General features: G+C 32.2%; 1 protein-coding gene across 1 annotated transcript; it reads left to right on the plus strand.

Annotated features, from left to right (window-relative positions):
• Positions 1–7,349: 7,349 nt before the first annotated feature.
• Positions 7,350–16,304, plus strand: LOC124846271 (uncharacterized). Its single transcript, XM_047323495.2, has 12 exons — positions 7,350–7,494; positions 8,801–10,236; positions 11,332–11,339; positions 11,662–11,843; positions 12,320–12,380; positions 12,482–12,580; positions 13,557–13,651; positions 13,996–14,109; positions 14,223–14,290; positions 14,716–14,826; positions 15,188–15,419; positions 16,035–16,304. The coding sequence occupies exons 2-12, from the start codon at positions 8,900–8,902 to the stop codon at positions 16,143–16,145; spliced, it is 2,418 nt and encodes an 805-aa protein (XP_047179451.1). The 5' UTR covers positions 7,350–7,494; positions 8,801–8,899; the 3' UTR covers positions 16,146–16,304.
• Positions 16,305–20,659: the final 4,355 nt, after the last annotated feature.

Here is a 20,659-nt window from a genome sequence, read left to right on the forward strand (position 1 = left end):
ACTTAAATCAGTAATCAAAGTAAACAATTGCATTACTCAGAAACCGTCATGGAATTACAGCAGAATAGCCCTAGATGTTTAGCTCTCCATGAATGGAGTTGAATACAAGATGAAAGAAAAGTGAGAGGGGTATGAGAGAATGAATGAATTGAAGTCCCCCCTAGGTCTCTTTATATAGGACTTGATTGGGCTTGGACTCTGAATATTCAGTTGACAAAATCTTTTATCTTATATCTTCCAAATAACTAAAAGATTTAGATAATTATAACATTATTTGGAAGATATTTTCTGTAGATATTCCCAAATTACATTAATTCAACAACTGAATTTTATCTTTTAGCTTTTATGACTTTCCAAAATTGCACAAATGCCCTAAAATTTCTTCTATCTGCACTTTAGTCCCTTATGAATTTTCCAAATAAAATCTGATTTTGGGCCTTGAATTGCCATTTGGACCAATAAAACTTATATTCTCAGCTGCACAAATAAATATAGAACATCCAAGAATAATTTATGCGCTAAAACTCACTTTTTACGTCTCTTTATTTCCCAAACTCAACAATTCCAATCATCACAAATTCACTTAAAATCAACCATTTAAGCATAATTATCCCATCAAAAATTTGAATTTTAAGGCATAAATGTGGGCATAAATATGCACTCATCACAAGTGAAATCCTTTCTTGGATTCGCCGAACTCAGGATGTCTGAAATATAAAACAAAAATTTAACAAAGTTAACTAGCAAGTAAAAACAACTTAAACAGAACAAATTTGCTCACCATAAAGGTCCTTCCACATAGTGAGAGACTTATAAATATGAAGAATTTTCTGGGTCGGCAGTTTTCGGGACAGTTGACCGAGAATTTATAAAGTCTAGAACTCATCTGGCGTCATCATCTTTCGAGTCCAAGAAGTGATTCAAGTGGGTTTCGTGATCCGGTATAGGAGAAATTTGGGCCAATCATTATCGCAAAAATGCCTTCGACCATGATGAACTTCAGATGTTTTGTTTTGTGCTCTTCTATTTTATCTTTTAGAGCGATGCATTTCTAAGAGTGCTTACTTTTATCAACATTCAACATCTAAGAAGAGTTGAGTTTATCGAAGAGGAGGTCATTAGAGAGATACAATATCAATGAGATATAATCTAACTATATAAAATATTGACATCACTCTTTACCCAAAACCTTAAGACAATATGTTAATGGATCTTCAACCTTATTTGTTGTTCTACTTTCTCATTTCTACCCAATGTGGGACATTAACACTTAAAATTCTAACAAGAGCTTTTCGTGGCGATGATAAAAGATCGGCGTTCAATGCTTCTTCAAGGATTCAGAATCGAGTGATGTTTAGGGGATGTGGTTGTTGAAATGGGATCCTTAAACCAAGTCCTTGAATGTCCTTGGGTTCATATGCTTGTGATTTTTTTTCTCCAAACCTCTTCTCTCAGTTGTCTCTTCTGTACAAACTTTCTTGTGGAAGTCTGTCAACTCTTTTAGTTGCATGTACTTAGCAACTATTGTTCGTAGGTCGTTTCTTCGCTAGTTTCTCACATAAATTGTCCGAAAATGGCTCTAGTTTTAAGGTAGTGATCATGTGATGCATGTTTGAAAATTGTTTTGTATTTTAGTTGGTGTATGTTTGTTTTACCTATAATTGTTATTTTTAGTGTGAGTAATAAGCAAATAGAAAGTATTTTGATTGAGCAGAACAAGGTAGGATCCAAGGAAGGTGAAAAAAAGGGAAAATTTAGAAAGTTGAGAAACAAACCTGAGGCCGAGCAAGAATGAGCTCATTGGGAGAGATTGTCGGATCTGGTTCGCGAGATTGGATATTTATTCATGTTTCTACGAGAAAAAAATGAGTCTTAACTCATTTTGGACCAAGTATTCCTTATTTTACACAATTATAATCACTAAAGATGTTTGTGAGAGGCTCTTAGAGGCTATTTGGGGTGCTAGAGAACTCTCTCTCCTTTTTGGGTCTCCTCTTTCATCTGTCGTGGTTTTCTCCCTTTTGGGATTGAAGAGGAAGATGTGCTGAAATTTGGAGATAAAGATGCTTGGGAGAGGACATGCTTGTGATCTATGGTTTCCATTTCTTTCATATCTTTTAATATTGTAAACCCTAGGTTCTCTACCATGGAGAGCTAATCCTGTTTGTTGAGATTAGATGCAATAAACTAAATTCTTATGTATTTGTGTTGTTGATACGTGTGTGTATGTGTGTGTGCGTGTGCGTGCGTGTGGGTGGGTGGGCGTGTGCGTGTGTGCATGTGTGTTCCCTTTGCTCTTTGTATTGGTATCGCTCAATGCAATAAAGTGGCGCTCAATGCCACTTAGGCTTCTTAGACTCCTCTTTTCTTTGTTTTACATGCTTTTTTTGAATGGTCAAATTCTTTAATTTCAAATAGATAGAGGTGATTAGAGATGTAAAATAATAAATGTAATTCAAAATGTAAATATATACAAAAATAAAATAAAAGTGAGAATTAAACAAGTTACAAACTAAAAAATAATTAATTTTGTTAATAAATTGTAGTTAAGTAAAAATTAACGTTATTCTATTTACAACACTTTTAATTATATTATGGGTTAAATATGTTTTTAGTCCCTAAACTATTGGCCGTTTCTGGTTTTCGTCCCTCTTTCAAAGTAAGGTACAATTTGGTCCTCATTTTTTTCGAAACGTTCGTTTTAGTCCTCGTAACTTTGGTTTTCGTCCTCATTTTGTTGCTAAATGAGGACCAAATTTTTAAACGGTGTTAGTTTTCGAGGACTAAAACGAACGTTTTCGAAAAGAATGAGGACCAAATTGTACCTTACTTTGAAAAAGGGACGAAAACCAGAAACGGCCAATAATTTAGGAATTAAAAACATATTTAACCCTTATATTATTGGTTGTTCTAGATGAATTTGCACTTTAATTATGCCTTCGAGTATTCCTTATTTTGATTAAAAAATATATATGTTGGGTCATTCGTTTACAATTATGTTTGTCATGACGTGATATAAAGTTGAAAAAAATCAAAATTAATTATGTCTGAACAATGTATTTGTCATCTAGTTGAATATAGTTTCTGTGTAGTCATAAAATAACAATAACATTTAGAAAAAAAGAGTTAAAGATACCATAAAGGTTCTTACCGTAGTCGTCACATGGTAGTAATTTTGGATTGACAATTCGTTAAGAGTTGATAAAAAAATTAACAAAAAGGAAAGCTAAAATCGTATATGATTTTTTGTCGTTGATCTGACGCATATCATGACATTACAACAATTTGAAACTTTCGTAAAATGCCCCTTTTTTTAATGATTTCTACATTAACAGTTATTCTATAATTTTGAAAAATCATTTTAATCCTTATTAACAATGTCATCATACTTAGCACAAAAGTAACGACCTCACCTAAGTCAATATATGATGAGTATGTAAGACTATTAATATGAGATTTACAAATAGACAGATATAAATATTGAATTTTAGTTTAATTTTTTTATCTTTCCTCCTTCATTTGTAAAAGTATTATTGGGAGTGTTTGTGATAATTATGTAATATTTCAAAGAAATTAAATCAAATTGCAAAATAATTGGGAAGTGACTATGTTGTTACTATGATTATTTTATTTGTATATACATTATCAAGTGTTACTATATTTTGAGATTGAATACATTTTTTTGTTCTTAATTATAAATGAGTACATGTTATTTTTTTTATCTAATATTGATAATTTAAGTCGTTCTTATTGATTGCATCTATATGATGAAACTACAATTCTTGATCTAAAATCTTATGGAAAGATATGAGAGGTGATTTATAGAATTAGGTTTTGATTAAAATAACTTTAATATATGAAATTGTGAGGGATAATTTTTAATTGAATTGAGATATTTAATTCTTAAAGTCAGTATTATGAAATAGTCTATAGAGTAAGCCCTTAAATTCTTTGAAAAATTTGAAAAGTGATTCTTAGGATTAATTTGTTAAAATTACTTAATATATTAAGATTCATCATAAAGTTCCTTTTTTATCTATAATTACACACAAAGATAAATTTCTTTACACAATTCATATTCCTATTTTACTCTTTATAATATATTTATTGTTGTCTTACTTTTCTAAGGATTACCCTTATTTTGAAATTTTTAGAATAAAATTGTCTCAAGTTTCATTTTTATTTTTTTTCTTCATCATATTTGTTGTTTAAAACATTAAGATACTTTTTATTATTCTTAATATTTTTTTGTTTTATTTCATCTGGATATTCTCCAGTATTGGAATCTTATTCTTAACATTAAATTAGTCATTAAATTATTTTTATATTTAATATTAAACAAATAATTTAAAAATTATATTTTAGTTTAACAATTTTTTCATTTATTAATTGTCTTTGAATTTTGAAGAAGAATTTATCATCTTTATCTATACCTATGTATAATTCTTAATATTTATATTATATTTAAAATTTACTTATACTTCTTTAAATTTTTGTATGAATTGAATGTTATATACAATTATAAGTATTATCAACACATAATATAATATATTATAGATATTTAAAAATATAAATACACAAATTCATAATACAATACAATCATAGATATTAAAAATTCCGAAATATAAAACATATATATTTTGTAATACATACTAAAAGATCCCACATTTAAAAACATATAACTAATATATATATATATATATATATATATATATATATAATGTTAAGCATCTCATTAACCCACATTAAAAAGATGATCTTTACAAGAAACACAAACAAGGAGAGTTGAAATGGAAATGGTAAGTTGATGTATCAAAAGGTAAATCATACAACATTTTTATATATGTAAACACATGTAAAGATTTATATCAACCAATTCTAAGGTATGCAGTCATTCATGACTTGACCATTTGAATACATGTATTGATATCAAACTTTTGTGAGTTATACACTTGTGGTAGCATCTACTATACTCTATAGAGCCATTGTCAATGAATTTCACCCTACCATGCACAAGGTTAGTCCATTAATGCTTTTGACCAAGGTAAAGCCCCTATACTAGGATCTCTTGTTTCTCCCACCATATACTTCATCCTTCTCTCCTTGAGTTTGGATAATTATTAAAGTGTTAGAATAACTCCCAATATGAAATGTATACATCAGTACACACATTATTGAAACGCCACCATAGAATCTTCCTAAAAGGTCCATGGAATTACGCTACCATACTCATCATCATCACATTTCCATACATGAATAAACACCATGCATATCTAGACATACAACAAGTGCATTGTAATCTCATTTCAAACAACCATGGCAATCCAATTCAAATAAATCAAAGGATTAGAAAATCACAGAAATACACATTGGCGTTTTGATTCACGCTTAGTGCAAGACTTTTCGCAAAAAAAAAAAACACTTAATAACAGTCCTGATTCTCAATGTCAAATCTTTCGCAAAAGGTTTTCCCTCAATGTCACTTTTCTCGCAAAATGTCTTGTCCAACGACATAACTTTGCCACTTAACAACCAGGAATCAAAATGGTTCTAGACCTGCAATGAAAAGTGGCACTCAATGGTGTCTTGTCATCGCTTAATGAAAGGTCATTCACAAAAATGGTCGCTTAGTAGTGAAAGTGGGCGCTAAGCGGTCTGAGCAAAATTGCTTTCAGGTTTGCACAACTCAGCTTGCGCTTAGCGCTACACCAACATCACACAACACTATATTAGAAAATAACACACTAAAAACTATGATTTGGAGGAATCGGAAACCTATTTAGATGATCAAATTGGTATTCTTGACTTAATGCTTGGTTGAAAAATAGATTTTTATATTGGAATACATACCAACTTGCTCAAATGCTCAGATCCTCAGTCCCTTAACTCAACACCAATTCAAACAATCACAAGCGTTACACAACCACATGACAAACAAATTATTCAACAATTCAACCAATGATATATGCAGTTCATGAATCTCAGCCAAACCAAACATGCAAACATAAATTCTCAAACATTTAAAACTTTAAAACAAGGTAATTAACTTTCCTCACTTGATAAATGACCAAACAACTTTAGGGATCCTAAAATAGTTCCACAAGCACAAGAAACTTTATTTGTTCCTACAAATAACAAAAACATAATCAAGACACACTGCTTGGACCATTAGTCAACAAAAACTCTTAAAGATGACTCAAACATCACATGCAACACCAAATAGTTTGCATGCAAAGAAAAACAAAACAAAGAAAAGAAAGAAGCAAAAAACTGATTTACTTTATCTAAGAAAATGATTAGATGGAAGTACAAAGTTATTTATATATGTGTTTCAAAATAATAAAATTCGTTTATAACAAAATTATTTATATTAAAACATTTTAATATTAAAATAGTGGAATCTCACTGTTTTTAAACTACTATCACTTTCAAATAACATGTATATATATCTTTGTTAATTACAAATAAAAATATTTAATTGCTTATACTAATCTTAATTGCTTATAATATTATACACTCAATATTTGAATATTTTGAATCTTATTAATTGTTTAGATGAATTACTTAATAAATATTCTCAAACTTTTATTAAAAAAGGATTGGTAAAAATTAATATTTGAATCACGTTGTAAAAATACACAATGGAAGATGAGTTAAATAAATTATGAATAATTAAGATTAAAATATTTTTAATCTCATGGGTGTATGTAAGTTAGTTTTAATGGTTACACACATCCTAGACATTGTCTATAATCAAAGAGAAACAAACATATTACTTTATTTACTTTACGAATTTACAATTGATAGAAATTGAATAACAATTCTTTATAAATACAATACTCTTATTTATATTTTTTGAAACTATTAAGGACTTTTGTATTTTTGTCAAGTCAAAGATTTATAACGGTATATAATATATATATATATATATATATATATATATATATATATATATATATATATGATTTTAATGTATATTTTTCATTTTATTTTACTCTTAATTATATTTTAAAATTATAAAAGTTATAATATCCACATTTTATCTTTTGATGACACATTTTATACTTTTATTTTATATTTAATAAATTTTTTATGTAACTAATATTATTAATGTTATTTTTACAACAATCATTCATTATTATTTTTACGTAATCCGTATTAATAATATTTTATCTTAAAATATTTAAAGTACGGATAAATTTTTCACCGATTTAAAAAAATATTAAAAGATATTTAAAAGTCATCTTAAAATGAATATATATATATATATATATATATATATATATATATATATATATATATATATATATATATATTATTTTTTATTTTTTCCGTATTTTCTGTTTGGTGTTGGCGTTGCATCCTCCCGATACAGAAACAATCATTTAGTGAGTCACAAACACAGTCTCTCACATAAACACACAACACAACACAAACCTTCAAAAGCCACACACAACACGCACTTCCGATAGAAGAGGCTCTACGACAATTCAGGTTACCTCAAAACACTCTTTCTCGATAACTTCTAGGGTTTTCTTTTGCTTACTATTTCGCTGCTTCAATTTCTTAATCCATTTCACTTCCATTTGCATTTGCATTTGCATTTCGCTCTTCAATTCCCTTCGAATGCGCTTCCTTCCTTCTTTGTGCTGTCGATTTCCCTATTTTCTATTTCTTTCACATTCGAATGTCGTGTAAATTGTTATTGATGTTTCGTTAATTTGCTTATTCTGTTTTACACAGCTGTTTCCTTTGGTATTTCTCCGTCCGCGGAGTTTGAGTTGGATAGTGAGAATTTGAAATTTGTATTTGATTGAGTAACCTGATAATGCCGATTTTTCTAACTTCACGAACTGTTATTGTGTAACCTCTTAATCTACAGTTGCTATGACTCTAAATTGGGTTTAATTTTTCCTCTTCAGTAGGAAAAAATGTTGTTCCCTTTCTTTAAGTTGTTTAGGAGGTTTTCTATTGAAATTTACAGTGTTTCTAATTGTATGATCGGCTTTTTGGCTGGAAACTAGGTCTCTTGGTTGAGTTCTATGATAATGTTCTTTTTCAAGATGATGACGTGTGTGCGTGAGAGAGATATTTTGTTGTTGTTGGGGATGATTATGTGTGTGTGAGTGAGTGAGAGATTTAAGTTTTGGCTCTAGCTAATTGGCATTCAATATTGATTCTACGGTTGTAATTATATTTGTACTGCATGTAAATGCTGTGTTTGATTAAGAATACAAAACTCTGATTAAGTTATTTTTGTCTGGGTATCAGTTAATTTGATATGATGTTGCTTCATCGGTTTTCGTGGCATGAAATTCTCTATAATTGTTTCTATTTGTTGTGTTTCTGATAAGTAGAACTTGAAGGCATATGAAATTTGTTTTTGGCATGATAAGTTATATCGTGACATTATAAAAGATTAATTCTGTTTAGGTTTTATGTTTGTGGTGGTATGTGTTAATTTGATGTTGATTGTGTTGAGGATGTTGCTTTATCAGTTATATTATCGTTGGATTCTGTCATTGTTTCTCTTTGTCTTGTTTCTCATATGTTGAACTTGAATGCATTTGAAAATTGCCTTTGGTGTGATAAATTAATGTGGTGTTATGTTTGTCGTGCTATGTGATAATTTAATGTTGATTTTGTTAGGAATGTTGATTTGTCGGTTACTTTCTCGTTGACTTTGGTCATTGTTTCTCTTTGTCGTGTTTCTCTTATCTTGAACTTCAATGCATTTCAAACTTGTTTTTGGTGTGATTAATTACTGTGGTGTTATATTGTTTCCATTGTTGGCTTGCAGCTACTGACGACTGTGTAATGTGTGGACAGCAGAGATAGGAATTGTTTTGGCTGTCAGATTACTTTCTTTTGAGGTTTCTAGCCGTGTTGGGTTTTCATTATGAGTGGGGTACCTAAGAGGTCTCATGAAGATTCTGTTCATCAGTCTTCAAAGCATCCACATCAAGATTCAGGTACATATTCCAAGTTGATGCCATCAGTTTCAAATGACCACCATATTCCGTATGATATGGGTCAGGATTCCCGGGTTGCAAAGACACTCCGTACTGAACCTCGTGATGCAGATAGAAGATCTCCTCTTCATACAGTGTATCGGATGGCATCATCTTCAAATGATTCTCATACAGATTATCCCATTGGAACTGAGAACAGGACAGAATCTAGGGATTTTAAGGAGAGTAGGGATCTCCGGTTTGAGAATCGTGATATGAACTCAGAGAAGAAGGAATTGCATGGTGAAGCCAGAAGGGATTCTCAGATTGCTAAGAGTGAGAAAGATGCACGAGTTGATGCCAGAGGAGATGACAACAAGGATGTTAGATTTGAACGAGATAGTCATAATGATTCAAAAGGTGACATTAAGACAGATAAGGATGGCTATGGTATTGTAAGCAGCAGCAGCCACTTGAATTGGAAAGAATCAAAGGATTATAGGGGGAAGAGATTTTCTGATACTCCTGGTGGGAGTTTGGATTCCTGGCATGCATCCCGTGGCAATACACCAGAAGTTGGAAAGGGCAGTTCAATGGCAGAAGAAAGGGACAGTTTGGAAACTCATGAAGCTGTTGGAGAAAACAAAATTGATTCTAAAAGTGAAGATAGGTTTAAAGAAAGAAAAAGAAAGGATGGCAAACATCGGGATTGGGGGGATAGGGAAAAGGAGAGAAGTGATCGCAGAAGCAGTACACCAGTTAACAATAATAGTGGTGATAACAAAGAATCTGCCAAGGATGATAAAGATGTAGAAAAATTGGAGAGGGAGAGGAAAGATCTTCCAAAGGAGAAAGAAAGTTCAAAAGAGAGGGAAAAGGATCATAACAAGAGGGAATCCTGGAATGGCATTGACAAAGAGGCTTTGAATGAAGAGATGGAACTTGGTGATGGATCGGCAAAAAATACTGTGCAAGAAAATGTGTTGCCAGAACAGAAGAAACAGAAAGATGTTGATAGCTGGAAAAATGTTGACGGAGAAGCTAGAGAGAGGAGGAAAGAAAGGGATGCTGATTTACAGGGAGATCGGCCTGAGAAGCGCATTAAAGTTGACAAACAGTCAGAAGATGGAACTGTTCACGGGGAAGGGTCTGGAGAAAAGGAGAGGGAAGTCCATAATTATAATGTTCAACATCGTAAAAGGATCCATCGATCAAGGGGAAGCCCTCAGGTGGCCAATCGGGAGGCTCGTTTTAGATCCCATGCTCATGCCCCTGACAATGAAGAGTAAGTTCTTTTCCTCCACTTTTCTTGGTTAATTGTGTGACAACTTGCAACTTGCTCAATAAGTACTTTTCATCTAAAGTATATTTTTAATTTATTCCATGTGATTTTGTAGTTATAATAGATAAGCTTCAGAGTGCTATTAGAAATTTAGAATGACTGGATAATATTTTTAATCCTCTATATCCTTTTTTGAATTGCATTTGGGAGGACACTAACAATCTAATGTCTACATATTCACATTTTTTACCAGTAGCACATGATAGTCAACTATTGTTCGTGTATTTTACTAGCCTGAAATATGTAGGAACTACAATTGAATTTGTGGGTAAACAGCTTAACATTAATAGTATGTGTCAGAAAAGAAAGCAGTGGTGTAAGTTAAGCACCTTCGAAATAGCTTAACATTAGATTAGCCAAGAAAATAGTGGTGTATTTGTCAGCTTGACATTAACTGTATTCTTTGTTCTTTCCTTAGTAGTGTTTTATATTTTCACTGTTGCTATGCTCTGTAATCAGGAGCTTGCTCAATGATGTTTTTTCCGCTATATCTTTGTGAAATACCAGATTCTATCGTTCTCTCACAATGCTATCAGTTATATATATATATATATATATATATATATATATATATATATATATATATATATATATATGGGCCTTGGAGGAATACACTTGTGCATTTGTATGTGTATCATCAAATCATTGAATATGCTTGGACCTTTGAAGGAACAAGTTCCACAAATATGTTTATCATCAAATCATTTGAATATACTTGTGAGAGAGAACTCTAGTTGAAGACGATTAGGCAGCAAATATGTTTATTTGCTAAATCGAAATTCAGGATGTTGATGTAATAGTTGTTTGAAGAATATGTGTGAATCTGTGTGAATCTGGTTAAGAATTTTGATTGAAGATTAAGAATATGTGTGAATCTGGTTACTAACTTACTATTGGACATTGAAGAGAACTTGATTTTTGTTTCTTTTCTTGTTCAAATTGAAGTTTTTATTGCTGTTTGATTTATACCTCATTGCTGCCATTTTTTCCCATTTATGTTTTTCTTTTGACAAGTTTTCTGTTTCATTTATATTCCAGGTCTCAAGGTACCCTGCTATTTTTGTTTTACCTGGCTCAACGAATTTGGCTTGTCATAGAATTGTGCCTACATGCCATGAATTAGTTTGGGTTTTGACAGAAATTTCTCTACATGGCCCATTGGCTTATGAGATGCGTTCTCTCATTTAAGATTGGCTCATCTTCTATTACACTTCTTTTTACTGTTGTGTTGTGTCATTGTGTGATAGTACCATTGTAATGTACAATGCGCCTGTCATTCATTAGTAGTTGTTGATAGAACGAAAAGGATCAGAGGCGGATATCTTTCTCTTCTTCATGTTCATTATATTATGAGTTCTGATATTTCAGGTAAAGCAGAAGTATCTTCTGTTGTTTATAAAGTTGGTGAAAGCATGCAAGAACTGATAAAGCTATGGAAGGAATATGAATTATCTCAATCTCAAGTGGAAAAAAATAGTGAAAGTTCTAACAGTGGCCCTACTTTTGAAATTCGTATACCAGCTGAAAATGTTACCGCTACAAACCGTCAAGTGAGATGAAACTCTGTTAATATAATAGTTGAGTGTATTTTTTGGGAGGGGAGGAGGAAGTATTAGCTTTTTTGTGTGTGTTTTACATTGATAATTGTTTTTGTTGCTTCTTTCTTATTGCTGGTGAAGTCTGTGTTGAGGTTTTGCTCTCGTTTGTTTGTATATTCTTGGTTTCTGTTGTATTCTTTTACCTAGTGAGTTATGTATGTTTTATTTGTTACTTGTTAAAGAAATGTTTGAGGACTTTAATGGAAGAAACTTTTATAGTCCCTTTTATGATTGCTTTGCCTATTGCAGAAATTTGTTGAAGTACTTAAGCTAATAAATGATTTGATGAGATGAAAGTCTTTTATTTATCTACATACTTTTTATCAACCATATTGTATGTTTAAATTTGAAATTAAGGTATGAAATTTATTTATGCTTCAGTTATTGATGTTATACCTATTTTTAAGAGTATACATTATTATGTTCAGGTTCGAGGTGGCCAGCTATGGGGGACTGATGTTTACACTTATGACTCGGATCTTGTTGCTGGTATGTGTTATTGCGAAAGGCTTGCAATGAGCTTTTTGATTGCAAGTGAAGGGATTTGACATGTTTGAAATCGGTACTGATTTTAAATTTTTGTTGCATAGTTCTAATGCATACAGGTTATTGTCGCCCAACTGCTTCTCCACCTCCAGTGGCTGTACAAGAGTTGCGCACAACCATTCGAGTGCTACCTCCACAAGATTGTATGTCCTTATAGATCAGAAAGATGCACTCTTCATTATCTAACAGTACCTGGGTGTTTATGTGTTAAATAACATTGAATTCCATCTAAGTGATCTTGAAGTAATAACGGGGAATAAGTTTACAATAAGATGTCCTAGGTTATGTATATCTATACCTATATACAAAGGAGATTCTCCTTTTCTGTGTCCACTTTTTTTTTTCACTTTTATCCTTCAAGTTATCGTGTTATTTAACTTCAACTTATTTTTTAAATTTAACAGTTTTTTTAAAATTTAACTATTTTTCTAAATTAAATAAATAAAAATCATCTACAAAATAAATAAAAAATATTTATAATTAAATTATAAAAATTATTTTTATTTATTTTTATAATTATAATTTCATTATTTTTTATTATCACAAAAAAGTAAAAACACATGCAAATTTGCATGTGTTTTCACTCGTGATAAATAATCAAAATATCCCAGTTGAACTTGAGTTTGCCATTGAGTAGTTTTGAAAGGTTTAGTAGTTTTCTTTTCAGAATATATAAACATTAAATTCAGGTTTTTGTGCTGATCTTAAGATCGGTTGAGCATTATGCAACTATTTAAAGTACTTGATTTGGTTTAAAGTTGTGAATCTGTAAGTGTAAATTGAGTTTACATTGTGGTTCTAAATCTTAAAAGGTGGCATGAGTACCAGCGAAAGAATTAAAGAGAAAGAATTAGAATAGAAACTATTTTACTATTGATGTTTAAGACTTGAAACTCTGAATTTACCTTGGTACAAATACCAATCAGTGGCTTATCTGCTTACTGCTTCAAGCACTACTTCCGACTGTTTAATTGTGTGTGCATCACACATACACATACAATTTTCATTACTGTGGGTAACTGGGGTAGTTTTGTTGGTTTATCAACTTTGCAGTTACTTATATTCATTTTTTCCATTCAAGCAGTTCAAATAATTTAGATGTTTTGTGCATAACATCAGGCTATATTTCTACCCTGAGAAACAATGTTCGATCCCGTGCTTGGGGTGCTGCAATTGGTTGTAGTTATAAAATTGAGCGGTGCTGCATTGTGAAGGTAATAAGGAAAGTCGTACAAACTGTAAAATTCTTCTTTCCTCATCCTTTCAAACATTTTCCCCGGCAGTCTTATATTCTCTTCATTGAAACAGCATCTACTATATATGTTTTTCATATAATTTAGTTGACTATTTTCCATTTCAAACATAATTGCCTTTTCTTTGAAATATAATACGTTCTTCTAATGAGGATGTTATGTATGGGATGTAAAGGGGTGCTTGTGCTTTGAGTCTGCACTTTGAATCTCATTGTTACCTGCTTTATACAAGCATGTTCGTTCTCAATTGGACTGTGTAAGTGCATGAATATTTAAATTCTTTGCTTTTATTCTTTTCTCTTCAGAAAGGAGGTGGAACTATTGATCTTGAACCCTGCCTTACGCATACCTCAACCATTGAACCTACCCTTGCACCAGTAGCTGTTGAACGGACAATGACTACTAGGGCTGCAGCTTCGGTTTGTCCAGTATCTCTATCTTTTAATTTACAAACCTTTTCATATTGACTGTTGATATAATAGTTATTTCATATTCTATTCTCATCTTATTTGGCATGGCCGTTGTTCTTCAGAATGCTTTGCGGCAACAAAGATTTGTACGTGAAGTTACAATACAGTACAACCTTTGCAATGAACCTTGGTATGCTAGTATTAGTTGGCGATTTACAGTCCAATATAATAGATTTATGTTTTATGTTGGACAACATCTATCGAATCCTAGTATGTGGTATTTTTGTAATATATGAAAATATCTCATCTTCAAACATTACGTTGGAGCCTGGTTTGGTAAAACTTTCCCTGTTTGGGTTTTTGTTTCCACACATTACTAAAATGCTACTTTATTTCTTTTGGTTGTCTCATGTACAAAGAAACAATTGAAAATGGGATACATAAAGACACCAAGGTAGTTTTATTGTGGTAATTTGAGAAAATGGGAAATGAGAATATATTTTTTCAAAACAAACAGGTCCAAATGTTTCTTATTCTTTCTCATTTAGATACGAATGCAGTTCTATTTCGCATTTTATCTTGTCTTTAGTATGTATTAATTATAATATTTATCAGGATCAAATATAGTATAAGCATTGTTGCTGACAAGGGTCTAAAAAAGCCACTCTATACCTCTGCTCGTTTAAAGAAGGGAGAAGTTCTGTATCTGGAAACACACTCCTGCAGGTATTTTTTACATCGAAGTTATTGACCAAAATGTGTGATCTTTGTGTTATGGGCTTCACGTTTGATGTCCCTTTAGGAACCATATGCCATGAGTACTGCAATGTTCTTATCAATGCGAAACAATATTGGACTGTGTCTGTGTCACTCTCTTTTTCATTATTGCTTAATATATCTATTTGAGCAATTTTTCACTGTTATTAGTGTTATTTTATTCTATTCCTTTTCCAATAAAATATTCCTTTTAATTTATCAAACTCTAAGGATTCACTATGATCACGGAAGTCGGTTTCCATGTTTGTCTTCAAATCTAAGGGCTCTTGAAGTCATGAAACGGTAATTAAATGAGTCTTAATCTTTGTAGATACGAGCTCTGTTTTATTGGAGAAAAGACGGTGAAAGCTATACCAGCAACTCAGATGCATGATCCAGATACAGAGAAGTCTCAGAATCACCATCACCATCCGACAAATGGTGACAAAGCTGATTCTGATCATGTCATGGTTGATGTGTTTCGATGGTCTCGATGTAAGAATCCTCTGCCCCAGAAAGTGATGCGGTTGATTGGCATCCCTCTGCCTCTTGAACATGTGGAGGTTTGTTCGAATCAATCTTTCATCTCTCTTCCATGAGCATGTGAATATTGTGGACAAATTTTTTTCTCCCCAGTTACTAGTACCTATAGTATTAGTATTAAATGTCTTCATTTGCCTGGTAGTCTAGGGGTGAGGTTGGTAAGGTGGGGTGTGCTATAAAGTAGAGGGAAAATCATATAGTAGGTCTTGGGAGCAATCAAACAAAAACCAACAGAACCAATAACTTTTGCCATTGGCCTTTGGCTGTAAGCCTTTGTACATTATACCAACTACTACATTCTCTATTCTTCATACAACCCAAGGCCTTATTTGTAAACCATAATTGGTTTACTTCAACATATGCTCAATCGCTCTATTTGTTACACATATAATAATGTTATTGTAATTAATTGCAGAATGCAAATGTACTATGTTTCATGGATTTGGTTTGGTCCTCCTTTTTTTGCTCTTTTCTATTTTTCTTGTGATGACAAATAATAGATATATTTTAAAGTGTCGACCTAATTGACATGTCAAAAGAAATATTAACACTTAGCATGAGCTTTTATTTTATAAAATAATAATGAAAAAGAAAAAACTATACTAAAAATCCTAATTCTGCATTTTCTGATGCAGGTGCTTGAGGAAAGCCTGGACTGGGAAGATGTACAGTGGTCCCAAACTGGTGTTTGGATTGGAAAAAAGGAATATACCCTTGCTCGGGTGCATTTCTTGTCAATGAATTAGTTCATTGTCATGTTTTGTTTCAAACGGGGGATAGGCTGCAGCGATGATCTAATGCATGTAACTTTTAACCTTAAAAAGTAAATTTTAGTGCCTTTCTCATGTAACTTAAAATAGTTTTGTATTTTTCAATAAAAATGTTTAATGTTTAATTTTTCTTAATTAGGGTCGACTCTAGGAGCCTTTGTTTCCCATTGTTGTGAATGTTATCTTGAAATATCCATCCGTGGCATAATTTGTATCCATATTCTCCATAACTATTTTTAAAAAATAAAAATTAAATGATTTATTTTTAGTTAAAATTAGTATATATATGAATTAGTTTGTAAAGGCTATTTTATAACCCGTTTGCTGACGATTTTATGGAAAAATGACAACCTGGGAAAATATAGAACAGTTTTTTTTCTCTATTTTATTGTTGCTTCCACCATATAATTTCAATAGTGACATAGGATTATATGAAATAAAGAAAATTTTCATTTCACTTAATAATAGTACATACTGCAAATGTAATACAAAAATTTATATTAACAAAAATACTCTATGCTTCATTTAAAAAATACTTAGTCCTTTATTATTATAGTTCAATTTTAACAAAATTCAATATAAATAATTATCATTTAACGGTTAAATTAATAAAATTGACTTTCTTTTATATAATTGTTTATAGAATTCGGTAAAAGTTATATTGATATAATATATCTCTTTATATATACTTAAAATAGAATTCACATCTTCAATCATGATACTTTCATTTAATTTTTTTTCTTTCAAACTAAATATTAATTCAAATAAGCAAGAACTATTTTCGCAAGTAAAGATATCATAAAATTAGCTTATATTAGTTTGTTGGTTTGATAACGTAAAAGCAACATGAAAATTAAATTTAATGTAAATGGGGAAAAAAAATAATACAGAATATGTTTATATTTCACCAAAACAAAATTTCCCAATGGTAGTTGCACCTGTTATTGCAAACTAGGAATGCATTACGCTGTTATAACATATACCTCCATAGAAATATTCTCATCTAAACAAAGCAACCTTCATAATTCCACTTCAATAAAACTATTATTCGACAAAGATATACACAGCCTATACAAAATTTCAAGTTACTCACCAAATACTGAGCATTGACCATAACATCAAATTAAATCACATTAAGGTGGTCTCAGTTCCATGCAGATGGAAGAAGATCAAAGTCATGTTGCTGCCTTTGCAACAAAACCAGAGTCACCAAGCTATGACACCTCTTCCAAACAACATGATTCACCACTCATCCCATTTAGTCAAGAAGTCATCCCACATAGATGCAGCAATTGAATCACGCAATGAGAGTGCAACTTGTCCTTCTATTGAAGAAAGCATCGGCACATCAGGAAGTTCATCAAGATCTGACATTTCCTCCACCGGAGACCCCCCAACACCATTGAATATCCAGTCATTTCTTTCTTCGTGACGGATGAAATTGTGAAGAACACATGCGGCGATGACGATGTCACGCTGAATCTGAAAGGAATACTGAGGAGCAAGTTTAAGGATTGGGAATCTAGTTTTCAACACATCAAATGACTTCAGGATAGCACTCCTCATAAAACAATGCCTGTGATTGAACAACTCTTTTGCATTTCTTGGCAATTGATTAGCACCTCTAAAGTCATAATGCTGGTATCGAACCCCTAGGAAAGGAGCAATAAACCCTTCCGTATTTAAATATCCCTTGTCAACAAGGTAATACTTTCCTATGAAATAAATCCAAAGAAAAAAAGTACATTAAGTTACTATTAGTACAATGATTAATATGGAAAGATAATAAACCTAAATCTTGAGATATACTAATAAACAAACCTTGGGGTATTTGAGGGAAATTCTGATCTGGGTCATCAAGGACTGCCCTTAACACTCGTGAATCAGTGACAGAGCCTTCCCAACCAGGATAAATGAATATAAACTGCAGGTCAAATGTGCAAGCTGCCAACACATTTTGAGACAGGATACCTTTCTTATTACGGAATCTAGATTGATCTTTGGCTGGAACATGTGCAGGAATGTTCAAACCATCAATTACTCCTATACAATCCTGAAATTAGAGGTGGAAGGGAGAGGTTAGATAAACTTGCACAAGCGGTATACACTAGTGAGTTGAATTACAGGGTATTACGGAGAAGAAACTCAAAAATCATTGTAACCTTGAAATATGGATAAAATCTAGCATTATTTTGAATTTCTGGAGGCGTTGTGAGCTGAGGAGGTTGCAAAACTTCACGCGACAATGACTTAATAGCCTTCAAGACATTATTAAAATGCCGGCTAATGGTTTCACCAGAGTGTTGAAAGCGCTCTTGAATCACCCTATTACGTTCATTTTGACCAACGATGTTTAAAAATATTGCTAACTGTTCCTCTATCATCACCCCAGAAGTATCACGCAACAGGGCTCTTTGACGGAGAATATCACACAACTTATGGAATACATGCTTGTCCATTCGCAACATTTCCTGACAGAAGTCATCATGCCCATTGAGCACTTCTATCATAAACTCGCATCTCCTAGGTGATAAACCACGTGAAGGTTGTTTGGTCAGACAGCTATAGTAATAGAATCCAGCCGCAGCAGCAACTAGTTCCATCTCATCCAATTCTAGGTCAATGTCATCCATGCTGATTGGTGTATCTGTAAAGATAAACTTCAAGAGTACGAATAGTAAAGATAATATCTCTCTGATATATCTAGTTCAAAATTCCAAACTCAAACTCGGTAATATAGGCATTAATCACAAAATCAAAGAAGTAAAAGCACTAACAAACATCACCCCTTGCAGCCTATTTAACTATACAAAAGTATTGGGCAGTTTTTAACAATAAAATATGGGAAATTTTCTCAAACAAATCAACTAGAGGAAACACCACATTTGCCCTGCAACCATGGCAACCGTTTTTCGTCCTTAAGAGAGATGAAAACTTCCCGGGCATTAGGGTGGTCCTCAAACAAATCCAAAGCAAGAAAGTAAATCCCCTCATCAACACCTTGCATCTCATCCAACACTTTGATGCACTTGTTTATAGAGAACCTTTCCTCATTCTTCGCGATTGCACTTGCCCTCATCTTTGAAGCAGCCACTATCTCCAACATGGCATCCACTATGGCAGCTCCAGTAGCTTTCCGGCCCCTCTTCCGGCCACCGCAAGAATTCAATGCCATGCCAGCCTGACGCTTGTGTCCATCCAATAAGTTTACATCATCTCCAGAGCCAGAAGAACCATCATCATCCACATAAGTCATTGCCACTGCAAACATCATCAATCAATGTGCATGCAAATCATGTCTCAAATTCTCGATGCCAATTGCAAACCACCGCATAATCTAACAATTAACATAATACAGCATTGCAACCAAAAACCAAAGTATGTATAAATTTAAAACTCCAACCAAAAGGGAAAAAATTCCCAAAGCACGGACAATTGAGTCCCAGAGTCATAAAAATATCAAATTGTCAGCAATAAACAAAAATTCAAAAACCCCAATGGAAGTAAGAATTCTACAATAAAGAAAAATCCTCACACCTTGTCCCGTATTCTTTCAATTTCTTAAGTGGCGGGCAGGAAAGCGCGGAGAAATCCTGTCTATGTGAGTGAAGAGGTGAACGGAAATACGAAATCGTGAAACCCTAACTTTATTGTGTATGTTAGAAATTCTGAAAGAAGAGAACAGTGGCAAAACTTCACGACCTTCTCAGTTTCAAACGCGGCGTTTTACTTGTTAGTGGTCACAAGTTACTCCTTACTAGTGCACTATAACTATTACAATTTTGTTTTTTCAAAAATCAAATTATACATATTTATCATTGTATTAGTAATTAAATAACTTTCTCAATTTAGTAAAGGTTACTATCATTCTCATTTCACTAGCGAAAACATGGGAAGCGCAACTTTGTTTATATATCTTTTATTTATACTAAAATAATATAGTTTTAAAAATATGTATAATTTTTATAATTCATTGCTTCTATAGTTTTATTATTTTTACGATTAATTAATTAAAAATATATGAAAATAACACTGTTCAAAAAAAATATATATATAATTTCGTAAAGGTTTAATACCTATTTTTGTCCCTCTTTTGGGAGGGTTTGTTCAAAGTGGTACTTCCTTTTTTCAAAAATTCACTTTAGTCTTACCTTTCGCAAAAACTGTTCAAGTTGGTCCTTTTTGGTAAGGGCGTTAAGTTCACTAACGGTAGAACTGCCAGGTGTGCAATGTTTGATCATGTGGCATTATAATTTGTTTTAAAAAATAATTAATAATGACGTGTAAATAGGGTAAAATAAAAAAATAGTGTATATTCCACCAGCATCAAGGCTTCGATACTCCTCTGCTTTCACCCAGAAAACACTATAGAAAATGGTAGCAGAATCAAATGCATTTCCAGAATGAACAGACTCAAATCACAAATCCCATGCTGATAAGTTTAAAGCTTATCTTTTGAAACAACTCATATCCCTCATCTTCCACCATCA

This window comes from Vigna umbellata, chromosome 4, assembly GCF_029865625.1.
Source record: "Vigna umbellata cultivar VRB3 chromosome 4, Vumbellata_1.0, whole genome shotgun sequence".
In the NCBI taxonomy this organism is placed as follows: Eukaryota; Viridiplantae; Streptophyta; class Magnoliopsida; order Fabales; family Fabaceae; genus Vigna; species Vigna umbellata.

What these genes read in the sequence shown, in the direction of transcription:
- LOC124846271 (XM_047323495.2), top strand. Translation starts at nt 8,900, where the DNA reads ATGAGTGGGGTACCTAAGAGGTCTCATGAAGATTCTGTTCATCAGTCT. An exon ending in AACCTTTGCAATGAACCTTG is followed by an intron (nt 14,291 to 14,715) that starts GTATGCTAGTAT and finishes AATATTTATCAG; the next exon opens with GATCAAATATAGTATAAGCA. An exon ending in CTGGAAACACACTCCTGCAG is followed by an intron (nt 14,827 to 15,187) that starts GTATTTTTTACA and finishes TAATCTTTGTAG; the next exon opens with ATACGAGCTCTGTTTTATTG.